Below are 15,269 nucleotides of genomic sequence, written 5' to 3'. Positions count from 1 at the left end.
ATTTACAAAGAAAATATATAATAAACATTGTTAGATGTTTTTGTATCAATAGCTTCTCTTGTTTTTTACAATGAATATCCATGAGACAAAATTTGCATACCAAGGAGGCAGTGCATGCAAATTTCTCATGGATATTCATTGTGGATATCCTGAAAACTTGACTGGCTATTGAGAAGCACTGCTATTGATGAGGGAATGAATATCAAAAGGCAAAGGAGTACTTGGAGTCGGGAATGAAAAGCCTCAACATGTCAAAGTTGGTTCATTTATATCAGTGGTTCCCAACCCTGTCCTGGAGGAACACCAGGCCAATTGGGTTTTCAGGCTAGCCCTAATGAATATGCATGAAGCAAATTTGCATGCCTATCACTTCCATCATATGCAAATCTCTCTCATGCATATTCATTAGGGCTAGCCTGAAAACCCGATTGGCCTGGTGTTCCTCCAGGACAGGGTTGGGAATCACTGATTTATATAATGAGTTAAATTTAGGCCTTTGTGTGTAGTGAACATGCTGTGTGTATGATCTGTATACAAGTGCTCTGTTTGATTTCTTGGGTCTGAAGCATTTTTCTTTTGATTTTGGTTTGGCTATTTGTATGTATGTGTCTCCCGGTTTGATGTGGTCTAATTTCTCATGAGCCTTATACCCTATTACTGTTTATTTACGTGCTCTGATCTCAGCTTGCTCGCCCTGTGCTCGATTTCTCAGGTCTAGCTGTGCGCTCAGCTGCCTGTCTTTGATTTCTCGGGTGGGAGGGGTTTAGGCTCTTGTCTACTGTACTTGTGCTTTGATTTCTCGGGCCTGGCTCCGTTCTCAGCGTTTCTGTCTTTGATTTCTCAGGTCTAGCTGTGCGCTCAACGTTTCTGCCTTTGATTTCTCGGGTCTGAGGGGTTTAGGCTCTTGTGTACTTGTGCTTTGATTTCTCGGGCCTGGCTCCGTGCTCAGCGTTTCTGCCTTTGATTTCTCAGGTCTGGCTCAGTGCGCAGAGCTCTGCTGGCAGCTGCGGGGTGAGGCTGGCGAGAGGCAGGTTCCCGGGGCCCGGATCGCGCTGCAGCATAACTTCGGGATCGGCGGCGCCGCCGTGGTCGCTCTGTACAGGATGGGCTTCCCCGAGGCACCCCGCAGGTGAGAGCTCCCGCTTCAAACTTTCACCCCCGCCCCGGCTTCGGGATTTTCCCGTCTTCTGGCCTTTCTAGCTCTGCCTTTGGACGAGCCTTGCAGTCAGTGCTCTCTCCTCAGCGCTTTTCAACTCTAGGAGCTTCCAGACACATTTGCAGATCACCAGGAATGTCATTTTGGTGGGAATCGGATGCGTCTGCCTAAAGCAGGGATGTCAAAGTCCCTCCTCGAGGGCCGCAATCCAGTCGGGTTTTCGGGATTTCCCCAATGAATATGCATGAGATCTATTTGCATGCACTGCTTTCATTGTATGCTAATAGATCTCATGCATATTCATTGGGGAAATCCTGAAAACCCGACTGGATTGTGGCCCTCAAGGACCGACTTTGACACCTGTGGCCTAAAGCATTACACTTTCAACCTGCTTTTACAGCTCTAGGGGCCAGCACAAAACCCAGACCTCAAATCTGAGTTTTGCAGATCCTTTAGGGCCTTATTTACCAAGACTTTTCCCATTCTTCATGGCAAAGGAATGTTTAGTAGATAAGGCTTCTAATGTTTATGAGAGCTGAAGAGCACTTGCAAAAGCCATTAGCAAACAACCCCCCTCTCACAAGCATGCTGAGAGCAGCATGCCAGGGTCATTTCATACTCAGCTGTGATACAGGTCTATAGCAGTTTATTCTCTTATCTCCTGCCTTCTCTTTTTTTTCCTTCCATCCTGTTGTCTGCTATAGTTTCTCACTCCCTGTTTCAAGTTCCTCAGTTTGTTTGCTTTTCTCAGCAACCCTGCACTCATTAACTTCCTAGCCCCCTCCCCCCCCTACACACACTAATGAATATGTAGTTTCTCTAGACTAAGAGAAACACATTCCTTTTACTGTCTGCATAAACCAGCCCAGCTGATCTAGTGGTCTCAAATCTTGTTACTTTTGCAGCCTCAGATCTTGTGTTTCAATAGTACACCTCACTTGAGCTGAGTTAACACTGTGAAAACAGAAAAGGCATGCCCTTTTTCAATGTCAGCAGCAAATAGAAAAAAAAACAAACATCATGCATGCACAAAATCCTAGACACAGAGGTTTAATTTCTAGGCACTATGGCATCCTAGTGCCTGGGATTTGTCAAGCCCTGCGTCAAACAAGTTTTTGCTCTCAAAATGTTCATATACGCAGATGTGTTTGGTCCTTGCTGTTATTTAAGCAGTGTTACAGTATGTTGACCAATAAACACCATTCTGACATATTGGTTTTCCACTGTTTTTAGTGTGCTCCTACTTAACTGGTTTGGAATTTCTTGCTTCTCCTTTTGCTCTCAAAATACATGAATTTCTGAAATCATCAGGAGCAGCGGCATGGAGAAGGAACAATATATACAAACAGAAACTGGAACTTCTTTAACATGACGAAGTATCATAACTTGGATAAGTAGCTCCCAGTAAATGAGGAGGCAGGTGCTGCAATGTCTTATGTTTTGGAAGAGACAGTGTGACTACTGAAGAGGGATTTGACCTATGGGGTCGAGATTGAGAGAAAAAATAGTCAAGCCAAAGTGAGCACAGGACTTAAGCATTTATTTATTTATTTTTTATTTCTTAAGAACATAAGAATTGCCATTCTGGGACAGACCGAAGATCCATCAAGTATCCTGTTTCCAACAGTGGCCGACCCAAATCCAAGTAGTAAAACAGATTTTATGCTGCTTATCCTAGGAATAAGCAGTGGATTTCCCCAAGCCATCTCAATAATGGCCTATGGCCTACTTTTTAGAAAATTATCCAAACCTTTTTTAAACCCCGCTAAGCTCAATACCTAAGTGGATTACAGATGACACAATAAAATAAAACATAAAAAAAACTAAAGCATCTCCTTAGCAACAGTTTTTATAATTTCTGAATTATAAACTACCCCCTCAAAGGCAGAAGCCATTAAAAGAATGCCTCAACAAAAGGATGCATTTCCGAAAGTTTGGGGTTTTTTTTTTTTTTTCAATTGTACATTATTACCACATAAATGCATTGCACCTGACAAAACATTCCATAAATGTAGCCCTGCCACTGATATGGTCAGGTTTTAGATCTGCAGGCATAAATTGCAAAGTCCTCGGATACTTTGACGCTCAGGTTTGAACAAATTCTCAAAGAGAAAGTTTGAGCATACTTTCTGAAAATAGTCCGGGGGAAAAGTGTTCAAATAGATCTGCATCTGCTGTTCTTTTCTCTTGGAAAATGCAAAGCTGTCCCCTCAAAATTCTGTCCTAGAAATGTCTGAACACTTTATCCACAGAGAGGGTGGGCAGTTTTCAAAGGTTTTTTCCCCAGCTAAATTACTTTTGGAAATAGTACTCGTGCTATAAGTCAGGGCTTTTTGTTAATTTGATGACTAACTTTAAATGGTTTAGCTGTTAGAACTAGCTAATTCAGATTTTAATAAACATATTGTAATGCTGTCTGAAATAAAAACATAGGGAAACTGACTTTCAAAATGAGCACACTTCGTTTTGGTCTGGTTGGTTGCTGTAGGTTAACCCTTTCAGGACCATAAGGATCGTAGGCCAATTTTTGTGGTTTTGACGACATTTTTATGGTAAAAAGGGCTTGCAGATGCCAAAAAATTGATTTTTTTTGTGAAATATCATTATTTTTATTTAAAAAAATCACACTTCTGGCTTATGGACAGTGTGGCAAGTGAATCTTCTCGTCAATCTGGCAACGACGCTAATGAATGAATGTCGGAACCAGTTTGTTTACATAAAGGCAGTATCATATGGAATCCGTACATATCAAATTTAGAACTGTAGACTATCCCAATCAAAATTTATAGGATTTTAAAGTTATGGGACAAATATGTCCCTTGGTCCTGAAAGGGTTAATGAGCAGGGCCTTCCGACGTGGTTTAATAAGTGTGTAAAGCAGAAGCTTGGAGTGTATGTGTCTTTTGATCTGTTTTCAGCATAACAGTTTGTCACAACCTCCCCGTAAACCCTTCCTCATGAACTCCATGCATTGGGGTGACGGGTCACTCTTATCTCTGCTCTTTCCTTCCACTGCCAGCTCCAACTATGCACTTTGTTCAGTCATATAGTTCAGCAAGACGTAGTAGACTGAGTGAATGCATTATTCTCCCCTTCTAACAGAATTCGAATCCAGGCTAAAATCCCACTTTTGAGGCTACTTTGAATTTTTAATCTGTTCATAGCCTTGTTTTTAACCATTTTTAACATGACTTTTCAGTATCTCTTGTGTCTGGAATATTTGGCTGGATTAACTTGCAAGCTGTACAAAGCAAGGACTGTCTCTTGTGTAATTGTAAAAGTGCTGGGTGTACCAGATTTCACAATTGGAAGTGAAGGCGCTAGTAGGAAGGCTTGAAACTTCCCAAACTTTGAAAGACATGCTTCCCCTGATTTCCAAATAGGCTTTCTAGCGGTATTAAAAAAAATAAAGCCTTGACAAGTTTTCGTTGAATCTTGGAGCCAGCTCAAAAAACTTGTCTTGGTTGCTGGTGCTATCTCATTGTCCTCTTCCTCTAAGGATCTACCACAGTCCCTTTTAAAGCCCATTTTTACCAAATTTATTCTCTAAGTAGGGGAAGGTAGCTTTATTGGGATTTATTTACTGCTTTTTGAAGGAATTCACTCAAGGCTGTGTACAGCAAGAATAAGTCAAACATAAGCAATAGACAATTAAAGCACTAAAAATATTCAACTTCAAAGTACACTTCTCCCTCCGTATTTGTTGTTTCAGCTTCACGGTTTTGATTATTCACGGTTTTTAGCTTGTTGGCTCCTCCCCCCCAAATTACATCAGCTTGCATAGAGAAATCGCTGATTCCAAGCATTTACAGAGAAAATCGCCGATTCCCAGCACTTTCTTCACCGTGTTTTGCCTCTCCTTCAGAAACAGACCAGGTCTCCCATCATGTTATTCGCGGTTTCACCATATTCACGATGGTTTTTAATAGAAAGCAGCAAATAACATATGAAAGTTATTTGCGGTTCTGTTAATCCCCTATCGGAGCAAATACGGAGGGAGAAGTGTATGACACAGTATGCTACATTAGTGTCAACGCAATGCACAAAAATAATGGTTATGAGTGGAAACATCTTCCTAAACCTCAAAGACCTCAAGGGCTCGCAGCTGCCTGATTTTAGAACTTGTCTTACAGGTCAGCCCCTTGTGAGATTTTGTTAATAGATGTATTTAATAAGAAACTTGAACTGTGATCATTGCATTATACACGGTGAAGATTGACAACATATAATTCCCCCCCCCCCCCGTTTTTGACGCTATCTTTAGTGGATTAAGTTATTATGTGATTGCACTGTAATTGAAAGTATTTTACATTTGTACTGTCTCTGAAGTATTGTGAATGTTTCCTCTGTTAACCGCTTAGTCCTAGGCGGTCTAGAAATTTTAGAAATAAATAAATAAATTAGTCAAACAAACCCCCTGATTTAGGCGTTTTCAAATAATCACAATTAATAGACACATTTTTTTAGATGGTTGTACTTAGCTTTATATCCGAGCTTAATGCTAGTGCTCACGGCAGTGTTTAATGGTCAGTTGCTCAACGGAGCGTCCCTGTTTCACTCTATTTAATTTAATTTAATCCTTATATACTGCTAATAACCGTGAGGTTTCTAGAGCTTCATCAGGAGAATAACTGTCTTACTATCAGCCTGCACTGTCGGAAGAGAAACCACACATTACTGGAACAAAACAGGCTGCTGTTCTGGATAATTAATTTTACATTGCATGTAAATATCTATAAACCTAACCCCCGCAGGGGAAATTTCTAAATGCTCAAAATTTATTAAATCTTTTAAGAACGCAAAGTCTCTTTTTTTAAAAAAAAAATTTATTTAATTTTTTTCTTTTTTTGAGAACACTAAATCCTTTACCATTTTCATAAGTCCTCTTATTACAACCATGCAATACTAACCTGACGAGAAAATGCTCCTTTTCTCTCGGTGCGGTGTGTCTGATTAAGAAACGGCTCTTAGAACAGGGACGCCGATATATTTAAACTTCCCCACGCCGCTTACGTGATTACGTTTGCTTTTCATTGGTGGATGACTTCAAAGTTAAAAATTGCTCAAGAGCTTAATGAATATTTATTAATCTATAATTTAGTTCCTCAGATAAGCTGCTTTTAGCTGTACCCTTTTCCTTCACTGCCAATCCCAGACTTTGTTCCTTTCATCTAGTTGCCCCCTTTGCCTGGAATAAACTACCTGAGTTTGTCTGCCACACCTCTTCCCTTCCCTTGTTTAAAAGCAGACTGAAAACCCACCTTTTTGATATAGCCTTCAATCCATAACCCTACTGGCCACCAACCCAGCCAGCAGATTAACCGTTCCCCTTAACTGTATCCATGACATCCTGTTTTTCTGTCTTGTCTGTTTAGCTCAGACATGGGCAACTCCAGTCCTTGAGGGACGGAATCCAATTGGGTTTTCAGGATTTCCCCAATGAATATGCATGAAATTTATTTGCATGCACTGCTTTCATTGCATATTCATTGGGGAAATCCTGAAAATCCAATTGGATTCCGGCCCTCGAGGACCGGAGTTGCCCATGTCTGGTTTAGATTATAAGCTCTTTCGAGCAGGGACTTTCGAGCAGGGACTGTCTTCTTGTGACTCTGTACAACGCTGAGTACGTCTGGCGCTATAGAAATAATTCATAGTAGTAGTGTAAAGAGTTTCAGTCTTTGGGAAGCATCGCTGAGCTTGTGATGTCATAATGCCTCATTCCACCAATAAGAGCCAACCTCATCAGTGATGTCACAATGGCTTGATTGTCCTGTACTTCCCTCTGCCCTCCAACCCAGCCAGCTGATTAACTGTTCCCTTTAACTGTATCCACGACATCCTGTTTGTCTGTTTGTAAGTTCCTTCAAGCAGGGACTCTGTCCAATGCTGCATACATCTGGTAGTGCTTTAGAAATAATAGCAGTAGAGGTTAATGATGCTGAAAGGCTAGCTGTTTTGTCTCTTTGTCTGTAGTGCGTGCTAAGATTGATTGATAATTTTTTTCCTTTTTCTTTATATTTGCTTCCTCCTAATTTGATATTTTGAACTAGGTTCACATAATTGTTAGTGAGTTGTAATAATTAAAATGCATAAATTAAGTTAAAGAATTTTCTGAATACTGGGCAATGTCTGCCAGGGCTCCTTCAGATATGAGAACGTGCCCTGCTGTCCTCGGAACACCTGCTACAGGTGAGTAACTTTGCTTTGTGTGCTCTGCTATTCATGTGGGAATAACATGGCAACCTTTCCAAAATTGCTGGAAATGCCCTAAGAGTTGACTTTTGCAATTACCACACATAAAAACACAAGGCACCTTAACTATGAAAGACAAGACCCATGAAGGAATGACAGTAGAAAATGGGACTTTCACAGGTTTCAAGCTAGGAAAACTTGTTTCTACCTAATACAGCTTGGAAGCTTTATTCAAAATCTTAGCTGCTTGTTTGCACCTCCATGTTGGCTGTATTCTGTGTAGAGAACTGGAAGGACAGATCTTGGCTGTAGTCACATTCTTTCTCTGTTTGTTTTGATGTAGGACTCCACGAATTGATGCAGTTCCCACACATGCAGCAGTGGATGTAGAGAACTTTAAGGCTCACCTTGTTTTCAAAGAGATTGAGAAGAAACTGGAAGAGGTAGAAGGCATATATTCACTCTGATGTAAATTTTATTTGTGTGTGTATGTGTAGATAGAAAAAAAGGAAACGGTATTTCTATTGCAAAAGGCATATGAGTCTTGAACCAGTGGATTATTCACCACCTCCCCTATCTCTGCACTGTGCTCTGCTCCTCTGTTTTTCCTTTTACACAAGAGTTGAAGGTGACTTTCTGATCCGCTCTGCTCTTTTTATCATTTTTGGGCTTTTTGCTCTCATTTTAGGGGCTTATCGATGCTGCAGTAGGACCCCAGGTTCCCTAGGGCAGCTCTGCCTGGATAAAGACACAGATTCTCACTGTCGGAGAGCTGTAGCTGAGAGGGCAACCCTTTTTTTCAGGGCATCTACCTAGCGAACCTGCACTAACACTTTTGGTGACTTGGGGACCATTCCCCTGGCAGCAAAGCTTGCTCCTGGTCATTACTGGAGTTTGAGCACAAGCTGTGTGGCATCCGTGTTGGTCCTGATGATTTTTATTAGTTATTGGCTGCATCTCCCCTCCCTACCCGGGAAGATGCATAATTTGCTGTGGGGGGTCTGCGGTCTCGAGCTTTAATACAGTCTAACTGGCGGTCCGAAGGAACAAAGCTGGAGCTGTTTTTACATGCTTTTCTGAGGCAGTGGTCTTCACCATCTTCCAGCTGTTTCAGCTGAAGCAAGCACAGCACCAGCAGACCAGTTCTGATACTGTGCTTCAGATGTGCAGTCTTAAACTGCTGGGTCTGCAAACTCATTTTCCTAGTGACGCTCCTTGTATAATAAAACAACTACAGACCGTGCAGAACACTGCCCTCAGACTGATCTATTCCCTTGGAAAATTTGACCACATCACCAACGCCTTCCTAGATTCACACTGGCTTCCAATACAAGCCCGCATCCAATTCAAACTCTACTGCATATTATTCAAAACATTAAACGGAACGGCACCCACCCACCTAAACAACCGCCTAAACAGGAACCTCTCATCCAGACAGAGGAGAACCCAATCCCCTTTCTCCCATACCCCTTTTAAAGGAACAAAGCGCAAAAAGATGTACGACAACCTACTAGCAACACATGCAGCTAAATTGGACCCCTCAATCACCAACTTACTGACAGCATCAACTGATCTCAAAGCTTTCCGAAAAGAAATCAAAACCCTGCTATTTAAGAAATTCATCCAAATGTACTAACCCCCTTTTCTTTTCCCCTCTCTCCCCCTCCTAGTATCCTCCCTTTAAAATTGTTTCAGACCTAACGCTTTTAATTGTATTCCTCTTCCTGGAAACGTCCAGCTATCTTCTTGATTTATTAGACCCAATGTCTTTAATTGTATCCCTCTTCCTGGAAACGTCCAGCTATCTTTTTGATGTGATCCGCTTAGAACTGCAAGGTACAGGCGGAATAGAAGTCACTAATGTAATGTAATGTTATCTTGACCAGATTATAAAAAATACAGAGCAGGGACTCTGTCATCTGTATTTTGTACAGTGCTGTGCATATCTAGTAGTGTTGCAGAAATAAGCAGTTGAAGCGACAAATGAGAGAGGTTTAAGGAGTGAGATGCAGTTGGAGCACATAATTTTGTTTAAAGGACAATGCACAATACTGATAGTATGTGCCCATGACCCATCCACATGAATGAGCAGCGAGTGGAGGGGTAGTGAGGGGCCCGGTTCCAAATTCCATTGCAGCTTCTTTTGATCTTGAGCCCTCCAGGGACAGAAAATTACCTACAATACCTGAATGCACACTGCTTTGACAGCCTTCAATCTTGCAGATGGTATATAAGAATTCATGAGTTTCTGCTGCTTGAACTAGAGGGGATCCAATATACATACAAAAAGTCTGAAAACCCCTCCTCCTCTCTCTTCATCCTATGACTCAGAAAACAGAGTGAAGAGATCTCTTGGTGTTGGAGGGATTTATGTGCAAATGTCGGGATGGGAGGTCAGCATTAGAAACATTGCCTTATTTGGTAGGCTGCCCTCTAGTGGTGCATGAGGATGCCCCATAGGATTCAGGAGGTGCCATTTTAGAAGATGACTGCCTCAGAGGCAAAAAAGTAGGCATTGATTAGTTTTGTTTTTTTTTAATAGTGGATGAATGGACCAAGGGTCACTGTGTAACACTTTTAGGGTCAGGGAAGGGTGGGGTCCAAGGGGTCCCTGAGCTATCAGGGAAATCTTGTGGGTTGGGGAGTAAGGAATGGGAGGTAGGATCATACTATCCAGCAGGGTGACATTTTTTAATGTCTCCCTTCCTGTCAGTGCATGAGACAGTCCCCACTCTTACTGGAAAGGAGACATTTTGGGTTTTGAGGCAGCAAATGGCTACGTATAACCGCAGCAGTGTGCTCTCGTCTGACAGCACAATTTTTTTAATGGTTACGGTTATTTTCATGCTGTTGGGCGTGAATTTACCATGTGTGCTAGAATGCTCCATGTACCATACTGCTTACTGCATCAAGGCCAGAGAATAAAGGTTTGAACCTCTCTTAATGCAACCATAAAGAGTGCAGAGGAGAGCAGCTGTCATTCTGTCTAATCCTGCTTATACCTTTTAGGAGGGAGAAGACTTTGTCAAGAAGATTGGTGGTATCTTTGCCTTCAAAGTGAAGGAAGGCCCTGATGGGAAAGAGGCACTCTGGGTGGTAGATGTGAAGAATGGCAAAGGCTCTGTGGCTTTGAATTCAGGTTGGTTCTGTGATTTCTTCATTCACAAAATCTGGTCGCGGGTGAGACTGGGAGGGTTGTACCTTCTGGAGGTGATGGAGTTGTGTGACATAGGGAGGGATATGGGGCGCTCTGTCCCAGGGCTTAATTTCTGGGGAACAGCCTGGAATGCAGTTCTTTTCATACTCCTAGGGTTACCAGATTTGTTTGTGCAAAAAAGAGAACATGTAGCCCTGCCCTATTCAGTCCCCCAACCACGCCCCATAAACCTCGTATCTTCCCCCCCCCTAGTCTGGGCCACGTCTGGAAGTCCTCTGAGCATGTGCAGATGTGATGTAATGATGACATCATATGCATATGCATACATGTGTGATGTCATCGTGTCGCATCCACACATGTTTGGTGGCTCTCCAGATGCAGCTCCAAACTCGGGGCCTTCCAAAACCCGGACACTACAGTGAAACCCCCATTATCCCCAGTTTGAGAATCTCTACTGCTGGAGAGTGTGAAACTGATTTGGGCCAAGTGGTTTGTGGGGCAGACCTAGAATCTACAGATTTGGCCAACAATGTTGATCTCAGGGGTGCAGTCAGTGATTCTGTTTCAGAAATGGTATCAGAGTCTCAGAGACTTTAGAACTAATGTCTTCTGAGTCACATGCTGGGGAAGAGGGACCAGGCCAAATCCTAGAGCTCACCCAGAACAGCGGTCATCCTAGCCTGGAAAAGGTTTGACTTTGCTTTGGAACAGCTTCTTAAAACTAAAATGAGGGTTGGTGATATAATTATTGTGGAAAGAACTTTGGGAGACCTGGAATAAGAAGTTAAGACTTTGGAAATATGTTCTCGCTTTCTAGAAGAATCCATTTAGGATAACCTGGATATTTTTTTTCTTTCTGTAGAACAGGGGTGCCCACACTTTTTGGGCTTGCGAGCTACTTTTAAAATGACCAAGTCAAAATGATCTACCAACAATAAAATTTTAAAAAAACATAAAGCACACTGTACACAGAGAAAATCTTAATTATCATTTATATTCCAGGTTTTTTTTCAAAGAAGTTAAGGAAGATGACTCTATGCAATGTCACCTCAGTAACAACTATACAAAAATAGACAAATATACCCCCTCCCTTTTTACTAAACCACAGTAGCAGTTTTTAGCCCAGGGAGCTGCGCTGAATGCCCCGCACTGCTCTTGACGCTCATAGGCTCCCTTCACTAAAAATCGCTATTGCGGTTTAGTAAAAGTGGGCCATAGTGCAAAATATAGACAGCAGATATAAATTCTCAAAACGGACACATTTTGATCACTAAATTGAAAATAAAATCATTTTTCCAACCTTTGTTGTCTGGTGATTTCATGAGTCTCTGTCTAGTTGCACTTTCTTCTGACTGTGCATCCAATATTTCTTCCCTTCTTTCAGCCCCCTGTATGCTTCCTGTCCTCCAGACCTCATTCCCTCCCCCAACTTTTTCTTCCTCTCTCCCTGCCCCTTCCCTTTCTTTCTTTCTCTCTGCCCCCTTCTTTCTTTCTGTCTCCCTGCTTCCCTTTCTTTCTCTCTCCATGCCCCCTTTCTTTCTGTTTACCTTCTTTCTTTCTGTCTCCCTGCCTCCCTTTCTTTCTTTCTCTCTTCATGCCCCCTTTCTTTCTGTCTCCCTGCCTCCCTTTCTTTCTCTCTCCGTGCCCCCTCTCTTTCTTTCTCTCTGCCCTCCCCCAAACAACTTCCGCCGCCATCGGGGAACAGGCCTCCAAGCCCCAAGCGCTCCCTGCTTCTCGACACAAAAGCGTCAGGCCGACTAGCATTCCTCTCCCCTACGTCAATTCTGACGTCGGAGAGGAAGTTCCGGGCCAGCCAGGCAGAGATTGGCTGGCCCGGAATTTCCTCTCCGATATCAGAATTGACATTGGGGAGAGGAAGGCTGATCGGCCCGGTAGATCGCAAAGGCAACATGAGTCTATCACGGAGCCCAGGATGGGCTCCACAATTGACTCACGTTGCCTTCGCGATCTACTGGTCGATCACGATCGACCTTTTGGGCACCCCTGCTCTACAACCTGTTTTGTGGGTTCTCATGGTGTAAGTTGTATGTGTATGTTCTTGGACTTGGACTTGGTTCACAGGTTAAAGTTGTGAAGTTAATATCTGTTAGGATGAGGGATCATAACAAATCATAGAGTAGACTCAGAATCAGCAGTGGTTCCTCCTAGTCAAATGGAGTATGTCAAAACAAATCCAAGCTTTCCTTGTTAGGAATACCTTATTACTTAATGAGGGGGAATATAGTTGTTACTCTGGGATACTTCTTGGAATAAGATTTTGGGAAATATGTTCTGTTTCTTTAAGAATTCTTTTAGGATTGTCTGGATTTTTGGTTAGGGGAAGCTTTCAGTCAAGTTTGTATTAAAGGTGAAACCTTTTTGAGAGTGCTTATGGAGAGCAGGTTTTGAGAGTGCTTATGGGGGCAGGTTGTTTAATGGTTCATAAGTTTATAATCATATGTCCTTGGTCTTGGCTTGCAGGTTATATCTGTTTAGATAACACAGGAGGTGAAGATTCTTGGCACAATACCCGACTTAAAATTTCAGCTGTGCGTCAGAGAAACCTTTGTCCCCCTCCCTTTTCACAGAGCTGGAATTCAGCCAGGTCTGTCAGAGACCCAGAGTTGTGCAGAAACATGACGCAACAGGGAAAGTAGTCTGCTAGGGATGAATATTAAATAAATCATTGTGGTATCTGTTCTACAAATCTGATTGGAAAAAGGGATTTGAAAATGGTTCATTAGTTTTTCCGTACTGAGCCAGGTGCCTGGTTTCTCTTCAGAGGCTTTTCTTTGGGGAGTTAGCATACATCCAGAAATGTTTTCTTTTCCTTCTCTTCTCCATTGCATGCTTCCTGAATACTAGGAGATAGACCCAAGTCTCGAACTCAGCGTCTTGTCAGCTCTGTCCAGTCTTGCTCAGGAAATAGGGACCCAGCTGTGGCTCATGTCCATGATTTACTAACAGACATGGTTATAAAATAGGCTGAGTTTAACTGTATGGTGTGTTTCCTCCAGAGATACTTGCATTTATTTTCAGTTATATTAGACAATCATGTTTCAGGCAGAACCTGAACTCGCTTAATTATAAGAGATTTGGGAGTCCTACTGGATTGGCAGCAGCATGTTCCCTGAGCTCAGTGAACAAGAAATCTATTCTAAACCTTAAAGCCAAAAGCAATTTTAGTTTCCTCAGAGCTACCACATATTTTTAAATGCTTCTGTTTTTCTGTTGCATTGACAATGACTTTAATTGTACCTGCTGGTTGAAGAAATCATGAAGGTTTTCTGAAGATCTCAAACCTTCCCTCCCCCCAGACTTGCTAGCTGGAGGGGTGACAAGCTCTTGGGGTACCTCTTGGCCTTTGATTGAATTCAGCTCAAGCCTGCTCTGAGTTCCAGGCTGCACGCTGCTGTCTTGCTGGTGCATTCCCATCTAGCAGTATAAACGTAGGGTTACCGTCAAAAAAGAGGATACTTGACCCCCCCTCCTCATACTCCACCCACACCCCACCCAATGCACCCCCACAAACACTTTTCACTCATTTCCTTGATCTCTCTTCCCATCCTCTGTACCCTTTTAGTGCTTCTCCAACCCTCTTCTCCCTCACTATCCTTAAACCCCCTCTCCTGTGAGTGCTTCTTTCTATTTTCCTTCTCTCTCTCCTCCCATCCAGCACTACCCAATTCCATCCTCTTTTCTCCAGCACACTCTCCTTTCCATAATCCTTCTTTAGCTCCCACCCCTCCTGTTCCGATATTGATTCTTCAGCCCTCCATCCTCCAACCCCAGGTGCTGCTTCCCCTCACAACCTCTCTCTCTAGCTTCTGATTCCTCCACCTATCTCCTTCCAGGCTGCTGCAATTTTAAATCTTTGGACAACTGGCAGTGGCAATGAAGGGAGCCTGCTGCCGTTGGCCTGCCCTAGAAGCCACCTCTCTGCAGGTCCCGCCTACTCAGGAACAGGAAGTCACTGCAGAGAGGCAGCTTCTGAGACAGGCCAACAGCAGCAGGCTTCCCTGCAGCAGCCAAGGAGGAGGTATTTTGGGGAGTTGGGAGAGCCGACTAAACCGAGATAGACTCCCCCATTGAAAAATACTGTCTGGACATCCGGACAGTCCTCTAAAGATGACATGTCCAGGTTTTCCTAGACGTATGGTAACCCTAAGTAAACATCTTTCCCTTTGCTCTGTCTCACAGATAAGAAAGCAGATTGCACAATCACCATGTCAGATGCAGACCTCTTGGCTTTAATGACGGGCAAAATTAACCCCCAGACGGTAAGTGGGAAAAGTCTGCATCACACTGTTGCATTTGAGGGGATATCATGTTCGTTTCTTCCTTTTACCCTGTGAATTTGCTTATTTATTTCCAGAGAGGACTTTCTTCTTATGTAATCATTCCTTGAGTACCTGCTAAACCAGGGGTGATTAGGTTTTCATGATTTCCACAATGAATATGCATGAGATTGATTTTTGCATGTACAGCTCTCAATGTATGCAAATAGATCTCGTGTATAGTCTAATCTAGTCTTCGATTTATATACCGGGTCCTCTCCCAAAGGAGCTCGACTCGGTTCACATGTGATTAAAGACTTAATTGTTACATAAGAAGAAGAGCATGAGAGAAGTAAGAGCTGGATTGTTGTCATTTCGTTGATACTATAGTTAAGCCGTTTAAATATTGTGTGAACAGCAGAGTTTACAGAGCTTTACGAAATTGTTGTAGCTGGCCTATCAGTCTAATAGAATCGGGAAGTCC

General features: G+C 42.7%; 1 protein-coding gene across 2 annotated transcripts in view; it reads left to right on the top strand.

The window, feature by feature from the left end:
* Positions 1–15,269, top strand: part of SCP2 (sterol carrier protein 2) — an 85,666-nt gene that overhangs the window by 64,957 nt on the left and 5,440 nt on the right. For both annotated transcript variants that reach the window (XM_033916238.1, XM_033916239.1), the window contains exons 12-15: positions 973–1,129; positions 7,695–7,794; positions 10,361–10,490; positions 14,709–14,788. In XM_033916238.1, the coding sequence (XP_033772129.1) occupies positions 973–1,129; positions 7,695–7,794; positions 10,361–10,490; positions 14,709–14,788 (467 nt within the window). The remainder of the gene's footprint in view (positions 1–972; positions 1,130–7,694; positions 7,795–10,360; positions 10,491–14,708; positions 14,789–15,269) is intronic.

Source organism: Geotrypetes seraphini, chromosome 12 (assembly GCF_902459505.1).
Source record: "Geotrypetes seraphini chromosome 12, aGeoSer1.1, whole genome shotgun sequence".
NCBI lineage: Eukaryota > Metazoa > Chordata > Amphibia > Gymnophiona > Dermophiidae > Geotrypetes > Geotrypetes seraphini.
The sequence above is the reverse complement of the archived record's forward strand: the minus strand, read 5'-3'. Positions and strand labels throughout refer to the sequence as shown.